The sequence below is a fragment of the Pezoporus wallicus genome, unplaced genomic scaffold (genome assembly GCF_028554395.1).
Source record: "Pezoporus wallicus isolate ANWC-B61680 ecotype Strahan unplaced genomic scaffold, APGP_CSIRO_Pwel_v1 contig_6217, whole genome shotgun sequence".
In the NCBI taxonomy this organism is placed as follows: Eukaryota; Metazoa; Chordata; class Aves; order Psittaciformes; family Psittacidae; genus Pezoporus; species Pezoporus wallicus.
This window is the reverse complement of record NW_026637336.1, coordinates 2494331-2513565: the sequence shown is the minus strand read 5'-3', so window position 1 is coordinate 2513565 and position 19235 is coordinate 2494331. Positions and strand designations below refer to the sequence as shown.

General features: G+C 46.2%; 1 protein-coding gene across 3 annotated transcripts in view; it reads left to right on the top strand.

Moving 5' to 3' along the window:
* Window positions 1-19235, top strand: part of HTR2C (5-hydroxytryptamine receptor 2C) — a 186919-nt gene that overhangs the window by 148123 nt on the left and 19561 nt on the right. For all 3 annotated transcript variants that reach the window (XM_057404967.1, XM_057404965.1, XM_057404966.1), the window contains exon 2: window positions 2482-3122. In XM_057404967.1, coding sequence (XP_057260950.1) covers window positions 2738-3122 — 385 coding nt within the window. In that variant the 5' untranslated portion in view covers window positions 2482-2737. The remainder of the gene's footprint in view (window positions 1-2481; window positions 3123-19235) is intronic.

Sequence of the window (19235 nt, the reverse complement as noted above, 5' to 3'; positions counted from 1 at the left end):
TGCAGTGAAAAAGAAAGCTGATTTAAACCCCTGTGAAATAATACAAGTATTAACGAAGCAATCGGACTGTTAATTCTTAAGGTGGAGCCGGATCTGCAGCACTGCGGTCCTGAGCTGTTATAAAAGAAGACATTTTTAATTCAGAAACTGTATTTTGCAGTTAAATTTCTTCTGTTCTGTGGCTTGTTCATTGGGGGTGTGGGAGAGGTGTTTTTTGTTTTGCTATTATGATGTAGAGTTGGGGCATCTCCCTGTCCATGTTCCTTTGGCAACCCCAACTAGCACATGCAAGGAACAGCAAACTCAAACCTGTGGCAGGTGTGGTGGTAGCATCACCTTATCCGGGAGCTTAGGCCTGGGGAGGAGGAAGACCAGGGCTGGACTCCTGCTGTCTGAGCACGTCATAGAACCCCAGTCTGGTTTGTGTTGGAAGAGACCTCAAAGCTCCTCCAGCTCCAACCCCTGCCACAGGCAGGGCACCCTTCCACTAGAGCAGCTTGCTCCAAGCCCCTGTGTCCAACCTGGCCTTGAGCACTGCCAGGGATGGGGCACATCCTTGTGTTTGGCCATGAGCTTTCTGCTCATCCTGCCAAGATAGTGCTGTGGCATGAGCAGGGGTGCCCAAGAGTAACGGACCCAAAGAGAGAGAATTTCTGGAGACCCAGAAGTTCCCACTGGCTTTAATGGAGTGTCCTACATAGCTAAGCTCAACTGCCACAAAGCTGCTTACTGCCTCCTTCACTGTGGAAAGGTGACTTGGAAAACTGGTTGATTTTGTTCACAGCTTTCAAGTAAAAGCTGTTTTGGAGGGGGGGAAAAATACTCTGAAGTATTTTGAAACTTTCTATGGACTTTTTTTAGACCACTTAAATTAGAAAAAACCCAAGGGCCAGTGACTGCTCCTCATTCATCTGCTCACACAGCTGTGGAATTATTTGCTGTGCATATAGTGCAAAGCTTCTTCCTAAATATGAGGTTTAGAGACCCTTTGGGAGTAATTAACTATAATGCAGAGGCAAATCTGGTTTCATTGTCTGCACTGCTCATTTAAGAAATGTTTTTGTGCACAAAGCCCATTAGTAAGTTTCCAAAACCTTCATGAATGTTAAACATTTTATTATAGGACTCTGAGAGCTTCTTATTTTACATAAACCTGAATGTAATCCCATGAATTACATTTCGCTTTGGTCCCTGGATAGCAAATTGCTGTGGCACACATGTGCCACAGTGAATTCAGGGGCTGAAATGTGGCTTTTATCTAGTTATTTATTTAACAGTTACAGAACAGCTCTTTTCCCATGGACTACACAGAAAGTTGAAATTATGCTTAGAATAAATTCCACGCTACTGATTTTACTCTGTCTGCCTTCTACACGGTGTGTGGTGTGTGTTCTTTTTTGTTTTCATAAGTTATATGGGATTGGCAGTCAAAATGATTGAGTTCCTGCGGCTGTGATTTAGCCAGGACTGAGAATATGCACCTTTAGCCTCAGTGGGTGTGGGCATGTGCCTGAAGTTAAGGGTATGTTTGACTTTCTGCATTAGGTCAGTGCACAAGGCTAATGGACTCCATCACAAGCAGCAGCGTGATGCTTTCTGGCCGGTATTCCGTGGGCAGTCAGGGGCTGTGATCGGATTTGCCCTCACTGTCAACTACTTTGTGAAGGAGCATAAATCATGAGAGATACACTGAGGAAATCTGTCCTACCCACTGTGTGTGATGAGGATGCTGATCCTTGTACCTGCTGGGCCAGTGGTCCTGGGCAGCAGGCTGGTTGGATTGGGTTTACTGGCCCAGCTGCATGCTGGTGGCTATCATGGAAGCACAGCGGCACAGAAATGGATGAAGAGCAGAAATAACTGCTCAGCTTTTATGAAGATTTGTCCTTTCTTTTCAGTCCTTGTTATCAGTTTGTTTGCAGAGACTGATAGCAGAGCAGCATACAGTGTCATCTAATATAGCCACCATTTATTGCCCAATAAAAACCATTATAGGAGAGTTATAAAACCACAATAGGAGAGTTAATCGTGAACATCTGAGGGTTTTTACACCTGGGCTTTATCTCAGAATATGCCAAATCTATTCAAACATTTCCAGTGGAAGCACTGGTTTACACCGTGCTTGGGCTGCGCCATGTGGATTGGTTGGAATTCCGTGTGATTACTGTTTTACACAGCGGCAGAGTAGCTCTGAAGTGGCTATCAATTGAAACATATTTTGCTCTTCAGACTCGCTTTTGCAGGTTGCACAAAACATTTAATTAGTGATAATCAGCTTTTAACCAGCCAGAACACACTGATGTGATTCTCTTCCCTTTTCCCCCCATAATTGTAGGCATAGTCTGTACCCATAAGATAAATTGCTTCCTGTCTGGAGAACATCTTAGCCAGCAGGAAGGGAGAGAATAAGGGTGTCAGTTCAGGGGGATATAAAGAAGTGCTGTGATTTCAGTGAAGAATATTCTTTCTCTTCCTTTTCAGAATGGTAGACCTGGAAACCAACTGGAGATTGCAAAGTCTCCTTTCCCTCAAGGTCACTGGTCAGCGGTCATCTTCCACCACGTCCAAGGGAACCAGAAGAGCTCTGCGCTAGCTTCTAAGGTTTGCCTCACCATGGAAGATCATAGGATTTTCTGGCTCAGGTTTTATGAAGTTCAGTGTCTGCCTTGGACCTGCAGTTTGGAAAAGGGATCACCTCTGAGGCACTGCTGAGAGACACAAAACCCCATCGCAGAAAATGAGCACTTTAAGTAGTCCTGGAATATTACTCAGCTTAACAACAGTGTCTGTTACCCTGGATTTTAGCTTGCATGGTGGGCTCATGGCTTGGTCCTTAAGCAGCAATTTGACTCTGAATCAGAGTTTGCCTACATCTGATCCTCTTAATGCCTCTGAGAAGAGCGAAGTCTCTCGGATGTCTGTGAGGGAGAAGAACTGGCCAGCCCTCCTGATCTTGGTTGTCATCCTGCTCACCATTGGGGGGAACATACTGGTAATTATGGCTGTGTCCTTGGAGAAGAAGTTGCAGAATGCCACAAACTTCTTTCTGATGTCCTTGGCCGTGGCGGACATGCTGGTGGGTATCCTGGTCATGCCCGTGTCGCTCATTACAGTCCTGTATGGTAAGTGGCTTCCCTCCTTGTTTGGCTGTTTGCGTTCACAGGGCATCCCCCAAGGCTGCAGCAATCTGCTTTGACCACGTTTTCATGCGCTGGTGGCTTGGGAAGTATCAGAGTGAACTTGACTGGGTCTGTGCTGAGGGTCCCGCTCTGCTGGGTGAGGGCAGTGCCCTGCTGATGGCAGGGCTTGTTTCCTGCTGCCAGGAATGACCCATGACTGGTGTTGCCATTGGGTTTTTGTTGCTGAAGGCACCCAGAGAAACTGCAGCAGAGTCAGCTTCTTACCTCTTGGTTGGATGGCCCCAGAGTTAGCCAGGGGACAAGAGACTAGGGAAAAGCTGAGGAGGAGTGTGTTTGTGACTGACCCAGCTCCCTGAGCTCCCACCAATACCTGTGCCATCTGAGCAATGTGGTTGAGAAAGGAGATTTGCCCTGCTAGGTTTGGCTTTCAAATGAAAACCGGCACTGTTGGCATTCATACCTTAGCTTGGCTGTGTCTTTCAGGGTGTCACTTTGCCTTTCTGTGCCTCCGTATCCCTGTCTGTCATAAAGCACTTGGAGATCTGCGTGTATAGGTGTAAGCATTTATTTCTCCCCTACTGCATCAGGGTTGGTGTGTCTGTGCTCAGGGGGACATTGCTCCTGCACTCAAGCATAGAATCGCTGTTAGCACTTCGAAGGAGTAAAGTGTAAAACAAATCCAGCTTTCTCATCTGTCCCAGTCTCCAAATCCGACTTCTTTCAGCGTGGTGCTAGGACTTTCCGTCGCTGGTATTACAGAGGGGTATTTGCATTCGCCTGTGGCTCCGATGATCGTGTTTTTAGACTCGCGTATCAATATAATGTGTGTGTGTTCCATCGATAACAGTCATTTTTGAAGTCTCTTTTCAAACTGTCTTTGAAAAGGATTTTAATATTGGTATTTCTTGGGAAAAAATAAGACTGTTTACTTACAAATTTGATTAGAAATTGGTTTACTGTCCTATAAAGTAAAATATAGGGGTATTTATGTGACTTCTTCTCTTGCCTAAATGATTAAGTCAGACAGAGATTCATTTCCAAAACACATTGATCAGGCATACATCATTCCCAAACTTATCTAACTTGCGTACAGTGAGTTGAATCGATATGTGATTTAGGTGCAGACCTACCCATTGAGATTGTATGCATAAAGCCTTTTATTCTGGGCTGTCAGAACAGTTCCATCCCTAAATCTTCTGCGTGTTACAACATGTGTATTTCATTTTTAGCATTTTATTCCAGTTCCCTGGAGCTTGAAAGGGAGCATATAAATACTGAATGATTTGATTGACCTACACTTACATAAATTCTGGGTTACCCAGTGACTCTAAAAAGGTGAATTTATGGAAGCGAACTTCCTCCATACATACATCCTGAGTCTTTGAAAACGAATGGAAATGGATTTTCTGTTCAGCCTAGAAAATGGGTTGTTTAAAGGTGTGAATCATGCTGCATATTTAGAAGCAAGTAAATATCATTGAACTGAATTTGAACGAGGAATTGTAGTTATTCCTCTTTTCTACCAGAGCACCAGCAGTAGCTGCTGATGGCCCAAACGCTTCTCTGCAGGCACACGACACTAAACGGATTGTTGGGGGTTTTGTGGGTGTGAATTGGGGTGGTTTTTTGTGCCAACAGTTAGAATTTCAGAGCAGGCATGGACAGTTTGTGGCACTACTGACGGAAATGGGAATAGCTGCTGCTGTTCAGGGGACTCATTCTGGGTGCTGGCTTGGCCGCCCTGGCTGGGCTGGGCTGGGCTGAAGCAGGAATGTTGCCTTCAGGCTTTATGAGGGGAGGAAGCAGAGCCCTATTTAGGGAAACTGGAACCTCAGAGGAACTGTTGGGCTGGTTTGAACAGGACCCCTGGGAGATCACTCTTCTGTCTTATTTAAGCTACTAACTGTGGAAGGAAGCAGCCAGGGCTGTGCCACCCCAGCAGCAAGAAGGCAGCTGCCAAAGGGGGTACAGAAAGCCTGTCCCTTCTGCAAAGTGATTATTTGCTAATTCATCTTGAAAATAAGCACTTGGTTTAATAACCCAGAAGCTAAAGAGCTGCACTGATGGGCGATGTCAGAGAGAGGACTGAAGGAAAAGGACTGAGGCTGCTTCAAGGGTATTGCTCCTCTAAATCCACCATAACGTGCTTTGTTATGAGCATCTAGAAAAATCATTTAGGATGTGAGACTAATAGGGCACATCAACAGTCTCAGCATGTGGTGGTTCGTGTCAATGAAATGTGTGCAAAAGCAGAGGAAAAGCAGGTTAAACTTGTCATTCATCGCTACATACAACTTGGAGCAAATACAGCTGTGTCTGTCTCAGCTCCACGCGTGCTGGAGTCATCAAGCTTTTCAGAGTACTACAGCTCTTCCTAGCTTTGGCAAGGAGGGGAGCAGGTGTCTCGTGTGTTATACTCAGCTTGGTGGACCAGTTCTTATGGCATCTTGAGACAGCAGCAGCAGGAGAGCTCTTGGCAAAGTCACAACATTAACAAATGCTGTTGTTGTAACTGACAGCCTCCGGAGATCCATCACTTATTCCTGAGTCTGTTTTATCTGGTGTCATACATACCATCTCTGCACCGCTGCACACATTGGTTTGGAGCGCAGAGGCTGGCCTCTTGTGTAACTCAGGGTTTCTTGGCTTAGTTTGAGCTGTAGTTTTTGGAAGAGTGGTTCTTACAGCAGCCTGCGAGCCCCCGGGTGCCACAGTGACAAGCAGGACAGTGGACTTTATCTTGACTTTTTAAGAGCTGGAGGTCAGGAAATCCAACCATATCCAAATGCTTTAGTAGGTTTTATGTTCTGTCTGACATGGGAGCACACAAACCGGGATCAGTGATTAATGGGGCAAATAGTCACACAGCAGCAGAATTGCTCTGAGTCACTTCATGGGTTCATGGCCGTGGACTGAGCAGGGAGAGTGTTACTGCTTGCAGGTGTAGCTGTGAATGGTCAGTCATTTTTGCTCTCTATATTTTACCCTGTGTGTTCTGTATAGTCTGTATATAATGCCACTGGGGTCTTTCAAAAGCTGCAATGTGCTGTATGGAGAAATATATGCAGCACATCTCTCCGAGATCTGTAGGAGTCACTTCTAATTTCTGTCATTAGAAAGGAACCTTTAAAAGCTAGATCTAATAAATAGAAGAGCAATGGAGTTACTGTTAGGTCCCCACATTATCTCTCTCAGCCCCAGTGCTAAGTTCTCCATTGCAGGGTAGGTTCCTTTCCTTACTTTTCAGATAATGAGGTAAATGAAGTAGGTTTCACTTCAAGCATAACCAGGAAATTGAATAGACACCCTCCTCAATGACCGCTTGTTTTCAGTGGCTCCCTTAGTTAAGAGAAGGGAAAATCATGCTGTCGGTTAATTCAGGACCGTGGTTACAAAGGAGGGGATGGCAGGAAGGGTCATGCTGGCCTTCTCACCAGTTTGGCCTTCACGACATGGGCAGTGTGGCTGTCACCTTGTCAGTGAAGACCGAGGCAAAAACGTCAGGTAGGACAAGTGTCCTTGACCTTGCAGGTGGTGCCCAGTTGCTGGGTTAGGTGGACTTCAGGTCTCTCCACTCAGCCCCTGAATGTCCCTCCTTTGGTCACTCTTTCTTAAGTTAATCGCCAGTTCTTCAATTAATCTTTCTTAAATGTCTTGGACTAATCAGTGAGTTGCATTTGACAATGTAGAATGTTTTCCATGGTATGCAGTTCCTAAAGACCTGAACAAATGAGTATGCTAATTAATGAGCATGTATTGAGGAGGGTAAATAAGAAACGACCACTGTTTAATCTCCATGGAGAAACTTCTGGTCAATTAAAAGTACTGGTGTGGGTGGGAGTCGGGTATTCTGCCTGCAACAGCTTCTGCCAGCACGTGGAGATTCTCCTCACCATGGAGCGTTCTAGGGACAAGCGGTGGTGGGTTTGCATTGTCTGACACTGATGGGCAAGAAAGAGACGGGCTGCTCTTTACTAGGACTAGTGAAGGAGCGCAAGAGGATCTCGCCAGCTAATGGGAATGGAAATTACAGAAGGTATTCAACCTTCTTTGTCCTATCGAGAGGGGTTCAGAGCTGCTAACAGGTTGCTCTGGCGTGGCCAGCAAGCAGCCAGCACGCTCATCCTCGACTCATGCCCAGGTTTCTCTCTTCTCTTTGAGTTTCAAACAACCCTGAACTGCTGGTGGCCTGACACAGCTTCCAGGAAGGCTGATATTAGGCACAGCATTCATTAGCCCCAACTGGTGGAGCAGCTTTACATCCTGATGATTGTTATTACAGATAATTGCCATCGCTATTATGTGGTGACACAGATGTGCTGAACCCTTGCAGTAGCTGGTTTAGGACAGGCCATGGTAGGTTTGCACTGGGGAAGCAGTGCAGTTTAGCACTTTGGGTGATGATATTCAGGTACCTAAAACCAGCCAATCCTTTCAGAAACCCTGCCAAGTCCTGGCCTTGGGTGCATCCTGACTGCACCAAGCTCCAGATGGCAGCTGCCTGATCTTCAGAGATGATTTTTCGTGCATGTTAATTTTAAACATGTGACCTTTGTGTTTGTCCTGAGCAGCCATTGCAGCTTGTTCTTCTGCTCGAGGGTGGGTGAACGCACGCACCTGGGCTGCTTGCACTGACTGATGTCAGAAACTCGGAGATGGGGTTTGTTTATTACTCCTTCTCTCCAATGACACTTTGTACCTGGGATGTCAGCAATGAAATTTATACCCAACAGCATCTATTAGTTTGGTATCTTTTGCCATCAGTAACGGCCACTGTCTGATACGCTGTGCGCTCAGCCAGCAGCATTCATTCTCTTTTGAAGTCCTTACAGCTTTCTTGGAACTCCAGCTAACCTAAATAGTTCTGTGAAATCTAAACCCATGCTGCGTCATTGCTCATCTTTTTTCCAGATTATTGGATACAGAGAAAGCTTTAATTTAGCTGTTGAGTGTCCTGCTGCTGAGTTTTCTCCACATGAACAAGTGCCTGTTTGCCTACTGTGACAAAGCTTGTGCTGCTGGAAATCTCATAGCTGCTGGTCAGGTGCGAGTCAAAGGCTGAAGAGCTGGAGTCAGCACAGGAGCTCAGGACTGGAGAGGTTTACAATACCTGGGGGGAGGAAGGAGCGATGCTCCGTACCCTTTCTGAGCAGTGAATAAATCTGATCCCTTGTGTTAGCATCAACCTCTGCCAAAACACTTTGAGTAGGGGCCTTTAGCTTTTAATTGTTATACTGAAAGCTGAATTGGCTCCATATGCATAAATTTCTTCATTTCTTCTTAATTTCATTTCTGCTCTCACCTGAGATTATCCATACCTCAGTTTGGGCTTTTTATCTTGCTTTTTTTAGGTTTTGGTTACATTTTTGATGTTGGACTTTGCACAATAAGGACGTAAAGGCCACAAAGCTCCGTGGTGCTTCAGAGCTGACATCTTGCTACTCTTACTGAGGCAGGATTGTTCCTTAAAATTGTCACAGGAGTTTAACTTAGTCCAGCCTCTTGCGGTTATTTCTCATTATTTTGATGTGTCTTTTTCTTGATGTCTTGTCTGCAAATGCCCTCAAACTTTTCGAATTCCTTTGTTAGAAGAGATGAGAAATCAAATCTTCTGTTTGCAGAATGGCACCAGTGGGAGCTGGATACAGTCGTTTGCCCGTTCTTTTTTCCAGTCTAACTGATGAAATTCCACTTGTTCATCCAAGGAGCAGCCCCATCCCAGCACTGTCACAACAGGCAGGTTGTTTATGCCTCCAGTGCAGTATTCTCCATTGAGATAAACACTTCATCTGAAATTAGCATAAATGTCTCCTCGTTCGTTCTGTGTCTTTCATTTTCCTCAGTTGGATAGGAGGAGCTGCCAGGCATTCTGGAGGGGCTGTGGCAGCCCTGCGGTGGCTGCACAGTCAAAACTGGAGGTATTTGATTTGTTCTTGGCTTCTCCTCCAAGAGGTCACGCAGCGATGCAGAGAGAATGAAGAGTATTGGGTAGCCCAGGAATGAAGCGGAGGCACAAATGATGTCAAACCACGGTGCGGTTAAACGATAAAAGGTGTTTATGTGGGTGCAGCTACCCCCTGATAGAGGCACAGTGCTGGAACTTGGTTTCATTTTCACAGCAATGACAGTGCCTGTAACATCTGTGCTGATGCTTTCTGTTGTCTGGGAACATTCATTCTTCATATGCTCCTTTCTAAGCCTCGTTGAAGTTTTAGTCCTCATCAGGTTCAGAGAAAGATGAAGAATGGGCAGCCCATACAACTGTCTCCAGCTCTTCCATGGTGAGCTGCTGCCTTGGAAAACAAGACACCCAGCACTGATGCTGAGGTTCTGGTCTAGCAATAGAAAAGTTTCCTGGTGAAGCTTGTCTTTGCTTTCTTTCTGCTGAGTTTCCCCTTTTGAGGCAGTGCATGGGTTTTGGTTGCAAGGCTTACAAGCAAAGAAACGGTCTATAAATCAATTGTATAGATTCAGGGAAGCAAGCCAAGGAAGTCTGCTGCCTGCAGAAAGACTGTTGTCAATTAGGAGGTTTATTGTGTTAAAGCATTACTTTGAATTGGGTTTGACTTCTGACCTGTCTCTCAACCTGAAGTTGGGTAGACCAAGAAGTGCTACAGAGCATACCTAGCTCATCTGAAAGGTAGCTCACTCCTAACATCTGCAGGACCAGTCTTCTTCCAGTAGATTAAATTACATGTGTTCAGCATTTGACCTGCCATCACTTCTCTGGGCAGATGCTAATGTCCTCTATCAGTAACTGAGCTGGTTTGTGCGTGTGCTGCAGCTGCAGGGACCGATTTAGAGAGCTTGTCACTTTTAACATCACAGCAACTGGCCCAGTGAAAATGCAGATTTTTGTAAAACCTTGGCTTGAATTGTAAATTCCTCCTCAGAAAAAGCCAAATACAATCCATGGGACCCACTGTAAATCTTCTGTATGGAAGCTCTGAGGCTCTTTTCCCTCCCTTAGAATAAAGCTGTCCCTTAGTAGGCCTCTGTGTGGCAACAGCAGCTGGTAGATTTGCAGCATTATCCTGCTGCGATGTGACATCCAGGAACATATTTCAGGACACTGGGAGGGAGAGGAGCAGGCAGGGCTTGCTGGTCATGCACCACAGGTACACTGAAGGGCATCCTTGGAGATGCTGTGCCAAGGCTTGGTCCAGCCTGCGCTCTGCAGGCGTGTGCTGCGAACTGAGCAGCTCTCTGGAGCCAGTGGGAAACAGGAGCCAGTTTCTGTGGTCAGCAAGAGCCTTCCTCCAAGGAAGGAGCTCGGTGCATCCATCCCTGACAGCGATGAAGACAGCAATACCTGAGCTCCTAGGATGCACCAGCTCACAGATTAGCTGCTCCCCACAAGCTGCTTGACCATCGCTTCAGCACTGCTTGGGTGTGCTTGCACATGGTAAATCTTTTCTCTTTGCCAGCAGGAGGGCAGAGGCCCCCTTGCCTTAGGTCCCTGATCTTGCTCCCTGTGCTGCTGAGCACTGGCTGATGTGGCAAAGGGGCTGCTGTTGCAGGGAGGATTTTTCCCGAAGTAAATGAACACCAGCCTTAGGAGAGCCTGAATGGCATCTTTCTCACCTGCTCTTGGCAAAGCCTGGCAGTTTTGTGCCAGGTCCTTATGACTAATTAGAGCTCAGCTATAATCCACATTATGGAGTGTCATCTTATAGGACTCTGAAGACCAATTTATGCTGTTGGATACAGAGGCAGAACTCTTGCTATCTGATATTTTTTTTACCACCTGCCTCTTTCTTGTTATTTCTTCACTCTGAGCCACCTCTCTATCATCCAGCTCTGCCTTCAGCCTGCTTCTTGGTGTGGGCAGACGTATACATTATTACCCTCCCTGCATTCATTCCCATTGACAAAAGGGTCTTGTCAATGTGCCAGCTTTAGGAGAAAGCAATAAATGTTTCGCACTCATAAACATGCTTTTCTGCACCTCCTAACTTCTTGCTGTTAAGCAACCAGCTACTTCGGGTTAATGGAGCCTGTCATCTGCCAGGGATGACGTTGCTGCCCGTGGAGCTCAGGCTGCTCACTCCAGCATGGATGAACACAGCACAAACGCTTCCAACAGCTCCTGTTTCTGGTAGCTTCCATCCTGAGGGCTGGTCACGGAGCGGGTTGCGCGGCTGCTTGCTGTTGGCTGCTAGAGATCCGTTGATCACACATCCCTTGGATCTCCCTCACTTGGATTTAATCAAACAACGCCCCTCCAGAGAGGTCGAGCAGAGCCCTGGGTGTGCGCTCGGGCTGCGCAGCGGTGGCTGGGGGCTGTGGTGGGTGTCACGAGCAAGCCAGGGGTGCACCAGCTGATGGTCTCAGTGTGTTACAGCCCTGCCAGCCTGAGCCAGTCCTGCCCTTGCAGGAAATGTGCTTGCAGCCCTGACTTCCACAGGCTGTGGGGGATGCTGCACGCTCATCCTTTGCCCTGTAGGTCTGAGAGGCTTTTTCTGAGATAAAAGGTGACCCATCAAGTACAAAAGAGAAGTTCTTTTGGTTTTCTTTTATCCTCAGTGCAGAAAACTGAAACCCAGGAATGCTAAAGAGCACGTTAGATTTTATTTGCTAAACAAGTTTCTGCCTCCCGTGTTTCGATGGGTGGCAGCAGGCTGCAGGCAGATAACAGGGTGTGGTTTATGGTTCCCCTGTGCTCACAGGTGGACCTAGGGAATGGCTTTCTACAAAACACCCCAGATGAGATCCTGACCATGCTAAACTCAGTGGGAACATTGGCAGCAGGTTCAGAGAAGTGCTTCTGCCAGAGCACTTCTCTGCCTCCTCCAGCCCTCTTTACGCTCTTCCTTCCTGGTCATGACCGTAGCTCTTGGCATGACTGTGGCAGCATCCTTCACCTAGAAGGGTCCCAGGTGTTTTGCTGCTCTCTAAGCAGTCGAAAGGAATCCCTTCTGCCACTGCAGTGCAGCTCCCTGACGGCATTGCTGTTTGTTAGGGTTCAGCACCATCACATGAAGCATGAACCACTCTCCTGTTACAGCTTTCTGGTACATATAGGTAAGAGACCTGATGCTGCCCAGTGGGAGTCAGTGCTTAAATATGCTACCAGGGCTGGTCCTCATCCTGAAGGGTTTGTCAGTTTGCGTTCACTTGTTTCATGTGGTTTGGGATGAAAAGCTTCTTGTGACTGCCTTTGTGTTGGCTTTGTGGGGCTGGTTATCCTCTCTTTGCTCTGTTTCCTGCTGGAAAAGATGTGAACTACTCTTTTCTGGGGTGGTTGAGACTGTTGATGATTTAATTTTTTGTTTATTTCATTGGTTTTGGTTTAAAAATGAAGATTTTTAAAAGGCAGGGAAAGCAAATTCCCCTGAGAGAAAGAAATCCCATTTTCCTGAGCAACGTGATCCAAACAGGAAAACAAAATTTTGACACAATTTGTATTTCAAATGAAATTTCAAATTAAATTTGAAACAATGAGGTTCCAAGGAGCTCCCGGATCCCACAGAAACACAGGAGTGAAAAGAAGTTTCTGACATGCTATGTCCTGTTGTTTGCTACCAACTGTTAGTAAGACCCTGAGCTGCTGCAGCTATGTCTTACTCACATCTTACAGCTGCCAGATCCTGCTTCCTTTCCTTTATCTGCCTCCTGGTGGGATGCGGAGGCCAGGGTCTGGATGTAGCAACAGAAAACCCTGGCAAATCTGATCACCTTGGTACAAAAGCAAAAATTCTTTTCTTTGCCAACCTCAACTTTCTTGCAAGAAGCAGTTTTAAATAGAAAAATGTTATCACTGCAGTGCGAGGAAAGCAGAGCCTCCGCCTACCCTTCTACTGTAAGAAGTAAACGTGCTTTGCAGCTTCCCTTCAGAAGCCAATAAAGTGCTTCCCCTTTGCAGTCTTATCCAGGGGAACGTGTTTCAGTATTTCATAGAACCCCAGCCTGGTTTGGGCTGGAAGGGACCTTAAAGCTCCTCCAGCTCCAACCCCTGCCACAGGCAGGGACCCCTTCCACTGGAACAGCTTGCTCCAACCTGGCCTTGAGCACAGCTCAACTGGAGATGTGTTCTTACCCTAGGAAACACCGTGGAAGCAGCTCAAGGGGAGCATGAACCATGTAAAATGTCACGTGTGCGTCTCAGTGAGGATGTTTCCTTGGATGCAGCCTCTACAAACGTAGCAGAAAAGACCATCAGAGCCCAACTTCTCCCTTCTCCCAACTTCCTGAGAGTGAAGGGAACTGTTCAAGTTGATTTCAGTGGGTTAACTCCTATGTACACTGCTTGAACACATGGCCTTAGAGTTATCTAATTTACCCATAGCATGTGTGCTGCATCTGATCAGAGAGCTGTTTGTCATATCTCAGGCACTAAATTGGCCAGGCATGTTTTGCCTGCCCGGTGTAATTGAGAATTGCCCATCCAAAATAAATCTTTTCTGTTCAGCTATGACTCACTGGAATGGGTTTGAATGGTGCACATTTAAATGCTGTCATTTAATGCAGATAGAGATTTAGATGCAATTATATTTTTGTATTTCTCCCTCTTGGTACAGACGTTTGGAAGGTGCGATGGGTTTTAAAGCTCACAGGAGTGTAAAGCCCCCAGAACCTGGAGTGTGTACAGTTCCATTTCTGTTTTACAGGGGTTGTCAGTTTAAAAACAGCAGCAGTGTTAATGCTGTCAGTGCAGTCTTCTCATGCCCAATTTGCTTCTGGATCAGTGAAGCTAACTGTGCTTTAAAATGCATGAATCTTTGTTTACTCTTTATGATAGTAGCCTGTTAGATCCAGTCATAGCTTTGCAAGTGCATTGCCTCGTTGTAATTAACTTTTATGGGTTTAGTGGAAAAGAAATACAAACTTCCATGCTTTGCAGCGAACCTGAAATTGATACAAGATAATGAGAGAGGCAGAATTGTGGTATGTAGGAAGACCGACCCTATGATGATAAACTGTGCCAGCAATAAATTTGCTGCTTTATAAAGGTGCCAGGCAGATCACGGAGGAAGATACCAGGGAAGATGAAGACAGCTGATGTGTTTCCTACAGACAGATTTAGCCTCCTTTGAATGGAAGAACAGGAGCACGTCCAGGTGCTGGGGCCATGGGAGACGTGGCCACACAGAGCCCTCCTTAGTTTTGTTTGATCTCCTCTTCTCAAACCTACAATTTAAAACCGAGGGAAAGGATTTTAGCAGAATTGCAGACATTTTACCAAGATCGAGTTCATTTTAGTCCATGTCATTGTCCGATAGCTATTTACCTGTGATAGCTTCTTAGATACGGGTGCTGGTCCCAGCCTGGGTGCCCCTTTGCACAGCTCACCTGAGTTCAGCTTTAGCAGCAGCTCGGGGCTCCCTCATTCCCACAGCGTGTTGGCCATCTGGAGACAGACACAGCTAGAAGGGGCCTCCCCAGCCTCCCGGCAGCCTGGTGCTCGGTGAGCAGGGGAGCAGCCGCCTGAGAGCTGACCTTTGTGCTATCGGTGGTTGAACCCCTGTGATCCCTAAAGAAAAACGGAAAACAGAAAGGAAAGGGGAAAAAAAGAGGTGAATAGAAAATGACAAGGAAGAGCAGAGGGGAGAGGACAGCAGCTCCTGCTCATCTTTACCCAGACATTAACCTGGGAAAGTGGGAAGTAGATGCTTGATTTAGACCTCAAAGCGCAGATGTGTCCGTAGCAGCCCAGCCTGAGCTGTGACAGAGCAGTGCATCTCAATCCCTTTATTCATTCTGTCCATCCCAACCACCCCCCACCGGTTCCTCCTTTAGCTTCTGATTCCTCTTACACAGAAAAGCCCTCCCTTCCCCTCCTAGAAGGTGTGTGCAGCTAAATCTGGCTACGCTTTGACGCACCAAATATCCGGGATGTCTTATCTCATGCTGGGAACTTGCTATCTCTTCTCACTCACCCCAGCCGAGTGAAACTGGGATGAGGAGCCGGTTGGTAGCATGTGTTTCTCAGCTCTTGCCAAAAAGCAGTTATAATTTCCAGGAACGGTCCTACTTGCAGTCTGGTGTAAAGATTAACATATGGCTCATTTTCCTGTGCTGGCTGCAGCTGCAGATATTGGAGAACGTAAGGGGAAACGCAGAAGGACTCCAAGGGTGGTCAGCTGTATTTCTGTACTCTGCCTTGATTTAATGTGGAATTGAAAAACTCTCTCATCCTTATTCTGTTTGGAAATTATGCCCTGCACTGACTCAGGAAGCCTGTTGTTGCATGCAGATAGATCACAGGATAGGACCCCAGCCTGGTTTGGGTTGAAGGGACCTCAAAGCTTCTCCAGCTCCAACCCCTGCCACGGGCAGGGACCCCTTCCACTGGAGCAGCTTGCTCCAAGCCCCTGTGTCCAACCTGCCCTTGAGCACTGCCAGGGATGGGGCAGCCACAGCTTCTCTGGGCACCCTGTGCCAGCGCCTCAGCACCCTCACAGGGAAGAGCTTCTGCCTAAGAGCTCATCTCAGTCTCCCCTCGGGCAGGTTAAAGCCCCATCCGGCCTTGGCCTGCTCCTCATCCACCACCAGGCAGAGCTCTGTGCTGGTCATTGCCATAGATGGTGATACTCCCCCCTCTCCCTTGCCTGTCCTTCCTGAAGAGCCTGTATCTTTCCATTGCAGCCCTCCAGTCACAGGAGCCATCCCACCACATCTGTCTGATGCCAATAAGGTTGTAGCTCTGCAGGCACATTCCCTGTGTTATGTGCATAGAGGCATTTAAGTTGGGTGGTGGAGCCAACTTACTGGCTGTAGTGGCTGTAATTCCTTTGTGCTCTTCTTCAGGTGCTTTCCTGCTGACCTGCAACCCCTTAGATGCCTCATGTCAGCATTTTACTGTTTGGTATATCTGATCCTGTCAGATTTGTTGCTTTGCTGTTTTATGTAGCCTTTTGTGAAAGGAAGTGTGATTTCTGTTCAGTGTATGGTAACCTCAGTGTTCTGTAAGTAACACAGTAACCTCCTAATTTCTTGCCTAAGGGCTCAACCTGAGTGATGGTGCCATGGTATGACCTCAAGGAATAGACTACTGCATTTGTAGAAGACGTGCATGGAATGGGCAACCCAGCCTTTGAGCTCAAAAGTATGGGAAAATCACTCGCTGCCATGATGCAGACCTGTAGATGTATAGGCAGCTGCTTTACACAAGATGGAAAGAAATCCAGAGAAACAAGGTGAAATCTGTGAAAAGCACTTAGATAGATTGTGAGACAAACGTATCAATGTAGTACATTAGTTTGAATTATGAATGTTTCCAGGATTGGGTCAATTAACTCAGAATTAACTCAAATTTTCCGTCTTCCTTTCACATCTGCCTGGTGAATTGATGTCATTAAATTCTCCTCAGCAAATTACAATTTTAATGTCTCTCCCCAGTTCACATGACTTATCCCTTGAAATTCGGGTTCTTGAGTTGTCTGATAGTCATTAAAATGTGTGCAAATACCCTCGTAGGTTAGTTCACTTCCCTGAGACCTAATGGTAAGAGTAGAATTAAGGTCCCACTTTGTGTTTTATCAGCACATGCTGGGAAAGAGGCTCTGATGTGATTCATCTGTTTGCATGGTGATTAAATGGAAATTACATTGATGGAACGGGGCCACATGCCAATTGCTCTGCCTTGCACTAATTTGCACGCTGCCTCATTGACGCAATACACCGCTTTTCTGAATGGACACCTCAGAAGAGAACCAGAATGGATCCTCACTGGCTTTTCTGCCAGAGTTGTCATTAAAGATGCTAATGGCATGAGGGGAGTTTGTGCATGAGCCTGTCACAGAGCCCAGGCTGTGATTAGCACTGTGTGCTATAGCAACATTTTGGTTTCATGCATTAGTTTCAAACATATATTCTGCTTTTCCAGACTCGGTGTTCTCTGGTTGCGATGAGTGTCGGTGTTGGAAAACTGCAGGAACTCTGATAAGCATGGTGACAGCAGTGGGTTTAGTGAGGGAATCTCTCAGTTCCCAGATGAAAAAGGTTCAAGACTACAAAGTTCAATGAGTAATGAACGTGAAATACCCTGTTCCTCTCTCAGCTCTTAGGTGCAAGGTTTTAGGAGCAAGGCAGGACGGTTGATAAGGTTCTGTTGATTCTCTGTTATTTCGCAGGTGGTTTGATTTCCGTTCCTGTTGGCATGTTGGCAGCAGGCTCTCTCCTCCAGCTGTGCTGGAGTTATCGGGGCAGACCAGTTGTTACCCTGACCAGTCTGCTCCCACCTTCTGAGGGAGGCTCATTTTTTCAATGTGTTCATTTTAGGTGAGTTTTGGGGTGTTTTGCTTGGTTTTATGAATATCTGTTTCCAGCCCCAATCAGAGGCAGCAGCTGTAGGAAGAGGTCTTGGTGTTGTTGAGATATGGAAATTGTATGACAGGTTTTCACCCTACCTGTTTGGCCCCCGCTGGGATGCAGGGGACTGTAAATGCGCATCTGACACCTATGAATATTGATGGCTGGGTTTAGGAGGCAGCAGAGCTCTGTCCTTCCATCCACCCCATTGTTCTGAATGGTGATTACCTCTCACTCGGCTGTTTAAATTTTGAATTTTGGGGTAAGATTTTGGATTTGCTAGTTAAGCTTTTGTTGATTCCTTCAGATCTGCTGAGATTAATGGAGAGTGATATTGGGTTTATACACAGCTGAAATCAAAAGGTGTGAGTCTCATTTGCTGTTAGAATCTTGCTAGCTGGCTCCAGCCAAGAGGCACAACAGCAGAACAAGGTTATTTGTTTGATGTAAGATGCAAGTTGACGTTGACAAGCATGAACACAGGAAAAACAACTTCCAAGATGAAGTCCTTTCAACATTCCCTCTATAACTTACTTCATCTACTTTCCATAATGATTTTTCCTAGCTTTTTCTGGTCCATAGTGGGATAAGCACTTTGTGATAAGTACCTCCTGTATGTCGGGGGTAACTAGTTCTACTACAGCACCCATATTACTCGTTTACGTTTGTTAAATCGATAGCAACACTTATTTTATTACATTTTGCTGGATCATTATGTTTACACATTATTTTATTATCATAGTTACCACTGGGTTTGATTTGTAATCAAGTGCAAGATTACACTGTAATAGTAGCATAACCATGATAATAAAATAACATTGCACTTGATTACAAAGCAAAAACAAGTCTATCAAAAAACCCAGTGGTATAACTTAACTAAATAGCATTTCTTTAGTTTCCTTTTCCACCTCATGAGACCACTATAATTTCCTGGGTAATAGTATTCTCTCGAATATGTCAGTACACCCACACTTCATTTATCCACATTAAATTAAACTTCTAGTTCGTGTTAATGGAACTTGCAGTGGGCCTACGATCTCTGCAAAACTCAAAAACAAAGGAGTGCAGCTGTGCCGAGAATGTGGTAATACGGGAAGTTGTACGTTGCCTCTGATGCTGCCCATCTGGAATACTTCCACATGCGGAAGGAAGCATTGTTATGGGGATGTGATCCCCTTGTCCTGCATTGCTCTTTTCAACGCAGACCTTCCGAGGATTCCAAACCGATACCTGCCTCATTCATCAGAGAGGGACATCAAGTCAGGCAGGATGGATGTTGCCCCTTTGGACTGAGGGATGTCCCCAGAAGTCCAGGATGTGAGCATGAACGTGCATGTGTTGGCATAGTCTGAGGTGTTTCTGTGCAGAAAGCTCTGCTGGGTTGACCTTTACATGTGCTCGTGCAGCAGTTTGACAAGTGTGGCATTCTGTAGGCTGTAAACACTGTGGCATGCAAGTACCATGATCTAAGATGAAATCTTACTCCAGGTCAAGTCTTACAGCAGACTCTGTTAGTGGTGAGCGGTTTTAATTGGTAACAAGGTGTGTACAAAATGATGCAGATCTTTAACATCGCAGTGTGTGGCTGTCACATTGAATTGAAGTATGGTGACTTGGAGGAAAAGGCTGATTTAGCATCACACTGCATTAGGCTGGGTTGGGGGTCTGTCAGCTCTACTGGGCAGGCGTAGGGGAAGCAGGGGTACAGAAGCCCCGTGTGCATCTGAGGTATTCTGTGACATAAGGACAGTAGATGGCACTCAAGGATATGGAGCAGAATTTCTAGGCTTCTCAGCAACCCCCAAATCCTTGCTTTTTTCAGTGGCTTCTGTGGAGCGCTCT